We start from the raw sequence: 4,184 nt of genomic DNA on the forward strand, positions 1-4,184 counted from the left end.
AACTTTCCTTGTTCAGTGAATGTAGTCTTCTTCCAAAACCAGTATTTTCAAAAGTAAAGTCGAACTGTTTCACTTTATCTGTTACTGCTCAGTTATTTCTGAGGTCAGTATTGATTTGGGAATGGACTACCTATGGAAGTGTGTAAACAGCAGTGGTGAACGCTGACGCGCAGGCTCTGGCACTTTCAGTGTGGTGGTGTGAAATGAGCAGAGGCGGCTTCTGCACTTCCCCTGCTTTAGGTTACTCCAAGCAGGGAGAAATTTAAGTCTTCCTCACAATCCAGTTTAATTTCAATCATATAGGTGTTTGGAAGCTTAGTTTTCTTCTTCATTACTGACAGTAACTGCTGGGACATTTGGTAAGCAGTTGATCCTAATATCAGAGAACCATTGCAGTTATTTTTGTCAGTTGGTGTGTGTATTGTATTTTATTTGACAAAATATGAGAAGCTTTAGCTACAGATCTGGGATATTGAGAATCCTTTTAGGGCAAGAACCGGTTCAAATTTGACTTCAGAATAGACACTTGCTTTGCTTAAAAGTAAATTGATCAATTGATCAATTAATCTGAATACTTCTCTGTGTCAGGGAAAATTTGCGTCACTCTATATGTCTGGATTTTTGGAGCAGATTTTTTGCATTTGAAATAAGCAGATGTATCAGAAGGGTTAAGCCGCTTAGAATATTTTTTTTAAGGGGAGGGTGTTCTGAAAGGAAGATTTTTGATTCTGTTAAATTTAAAATGCCTAAAATTGGTATGATAGGCCAAGTAGTTTCTTCCAAGGGTAGAGCCTGTCATCCACTTAAGTTAGAAAAACAAGTTTCATGACTGCAGTAGCTTTTTCTAAGCTGTTTGAGGGCACAGCTGTCCTCCATCTGTGGGATGCCCCATGGTACTGGTGTAAAGGCTGAGAGACCTGGGACTGCTCAGCCTGGAGAGGAGAAGGCTCAGGGTATCTCTGTGCAGAGAGGGTGCACAGAGGACGGAGCTGGGCTCTTTCAGCAATGCCCAGTGACTGGACTAGAGGCAATGGGCACAGACTGGAACACAGGAGGTTCTCTCTGGATACATGGAAACACTTTGTCACTGCAAGGGTGACAGAATGCTGGCATAGGTTGTCCAGGGAGATGGTAGGGTATCCCTCCTTCGAGCCATTCGGAAGCTGCATTGCCACAATCCTGGGTGCTTGGCTCTGGGTGGCTTTGCTTGAGCAGGGTTTTGGACCAGAGGACATAGAGGTCTCTGCCAGCCTCCACCACTCTGTGGTTGTGTGTGACAGGGGATGTGGAGGGCAGGAGGCAGTAACTGGGGCACTGGCAGCTAAGGGGCAGGAGTGGGAGCTGTTGAGATTTGTGCCCTCTTCTTAACAGAGTCCAGGGTTGGAAATGAGGGAGAGGGGGTGCAGTGCTCAGCGCTCACTCCGTTCTTCCCTTTCTCTGTTGCATAGCTAGAGCTTTTTTCAGTGCTGCAGCCACTTTCACCTTGTTTTCTGCCTCCCTTTCCCAGCTGTGTTTGATTCCCCAGTGTGAGAACAGTCCCTTGCTGTCCAGTGGGTAATAAGTATTTTTCTGCCAGTTTCTTACTAGAAGCAAAGCTTTTCGGCTTTGCAAATAAGTGTGAATTGCCTGAAAAATACCACTTACCATAACATAATCTTATTTCATTTTTTTATGTGTTTTTAGGATAAATTGCAAAATAAAAATGGCAAGTAACTCAGCAATAATGCTAGTAAAATGTGATTTAAAAACTTGCTTGTCTCTACTGCTCAGTATTGAAATAGCTTTTATCCTGTTTAAAATAGTTGTCTCCAAATTAAACCATCTTAAGTATACAAAGTCATCTTGTTACATGTGGTTTCTGTTATCATGAAGTGGTACAGTCCAGGATTTGTAAAATAAAAATAATAATTTTAGCACAGCTGTATCTATCCCACACCCATTATTATGATTTGTATCTTGTGACTAGTCAGCATTTAACTAGCATTTTATCTTAGTTGACATTATTTGATACATACATACTATGTTTAAGTTCTGATTATTGTTTTAGAATAGAGATTAAAGTAGATAATTTGATATTGCTTCAATTGACAAATTACTAGTAATCCCTCACACCGCTTTCTGCTTGTAGCACATTAGATTGTAAAGTCTTTGAGGAAAGGACCTCCAGAGGTTTGGCCATTTAATGGTACTTACCCAGCTGCCAGCAAGCTAATGCCCAGTGGTGTGTAAGGATAAACTTAGGTACAGTTGAGCACATCCCATCTTTTTGCTTAACTCTTGCATAAATACCACTCCTGGCAAAGCTCTTTTCTAAAGCTTTCTGCTGACCAACTGTTTACAAGGGTTAGCAGAGCTGTGCAGTAGCTTAGTTTGGTTAGAAAAGTTGAGTGGGATGCCTTCACTTTATCCATAGTGAGTGAAGGGAAAGAACTTTGTTACCTCTTAAATTTAAAAAAAAAAGAATGTTTGATTGTAATATAAGGTCTTACAATGTTTCAATATGGGTTTTTTCCCTCCTTTTTTCTAGGGTCCAGGTATATCTCATCCTTATGATAGTGGGCACATAGCAATGACTTATACGGGTCTGTCATGTCTGATTATTCTTGGTGATGATTTGAGTCGAATAGATAAAGATGCTGTACTGGCAGGACTGAGAGCTCTCCAGCTGGAGGATGGAAGGTAAAAGTTATTTTATATTCTGCAACTCTCTGAAAGAAAACCCAGATGTGGATTGAAACATAAGAAACATGTTTTTTAATGAAAGTAGCTATATAATCTTTTTTTGCTATTAGAAGATATTGTGGTGGGTAATCCGTATCAGTCATAGAACACATGCCAGTTAGAGGACCAAACAGCACTTTGTGTATGGATTTGCTTTCACACTGGAGAATGACAATATTTGCTTACAACTGTAGATACTTGTTATTGAAAAGTTAGTTGATTGGTATATGTCTTGAGGATAGTAATTTTTCTGCTCTGTCCTTCAGATGAGTGAGGTTTTCTGTGTTCATAATCTTTGGATTTTGCAGGGATTACTGTGGTGATGTTTGATCTGCTTTGGGGGAGGATGGGCTTTATTTAGTTTTAAGAGATTCAAGTTAGCAATACAGAGGATGAATCAGCCTATACTTTACTTGTAATAGGAGTATAATATTACTAAACTTTATTGTGAGATCAGTCCTTTTTGCATGCATTTTTTAATAAATTACACATATGCTTTGATCTACTTCTGTTGGTGGGCATTTTTGTTTTGGTTTTCAATGCAGGCTGAAGCTGGTAGCTAATGAAAACTTCTACAGCATACGATCTGTCTATGTTGTTAAATTTTACTGAGTGTCATTTTTGAAAGAGTGCTTTAAGAAATGCAGAATTATAGAATTGTTGTTCCTGAAGGAATTATTTTTCACCTCACAATGAAATTGCTGCCACCCTTTGAGTTAAGAAAGTTTTTGTTTTGGTCAAATGGCTTTGTATCACCTAGACATCTTGTACAACTAATACTTTTTTTTGGTATCACAACTATTAAAATGCAGTGTTGCATGTGTTTTTAGAAAGAAAAGAACAAACACAAACTCCAGAATGTAAGTAGTGAATATGAACTATATGATACACAGACTTCTGTTATTTAGCAGCAGACTGACCTTCATGGGCCAAGTCCTAATGCATGTGTATGGTTATATATACATGTATTTGTTGATCTGCTGTAGTTTGCAGTTTCTTCAAGCATATGGCAGTGCCTGTTCCATTGATCCAAGCAGTTCTGTTATCTGTGGGACCACTTTTGTTTTTAAAGTATATCTGAAAGGAAGGAGTTGCTCCTAACCCACAGACATCTTGAAGTTGTCACTTGTCATCTTGCCTGATGACAGTAATAAGCTACATGCAGTTAACCTCTTCTACATATTTGTGCCGTGTGGTTTTAATGTACAAACTGATAACTCTCATATGTTATCCTGTGTTTTATATTCCCTGCTGAAGAGTGTCAGTTAGCCCCTACAGGAAAAGAAAAGTGCTTTGCACATCTCCTGTATAGAATTGTTACTTCGCAGGAGTCAACTTCTAGTGTGACAGACATTTTTTACCTCTGAAAACCACTTTTCCTGCTCCAGAGGGGGAGGATAGCCAGAATTTAAGCTAACATCTTGTCCAGATGGAAACAGCAGGTGAGCTCAGTGAGGGAAAGA

General features: G+C 39.3%; 1 protein-coding gene across 1 annotated transcript in view; it reads left to right on the forward strand.

The window, feature by feature from the left end:
• Window positions 1-2,527: 2,527 nt before the first annotated feature.
• Window positions 2,528-4,184, forward strand: part of PGGT1B (protein geranylgeranyltransferase type I, beta subunit) — a gene marked incomplete at its 5' end in the record, with an annotated part of 14,207 nt that continues 12,550 nt past the window's right edge. Inside the window, 1 exon segment of the mRNA XM_010193918.1 lies at window positions 2,528-2,679. Within this exon segment, the coding sequence (XP_010192220.1) occupies window positions 2,528-2,679 (152 nt within the window).

The sequence above is a fragment of the Mesitornis unicolor genome, unplaced genomic scaffold (genome assembly GCF_000695765.1).
Source record: "Mesitornis unicolor isolate BGI_N332 unplaced genomic scaffold, ASM69576v1 scaffold16281, whole genome shotgun sequence".
Classification (NCBI taxonomy): Eukaryota; Metazoa; Chordata; class Aves; order Mesitornithiformes; family Mesitornithidae; genus Mesitornis; species Mesitornis unicolor.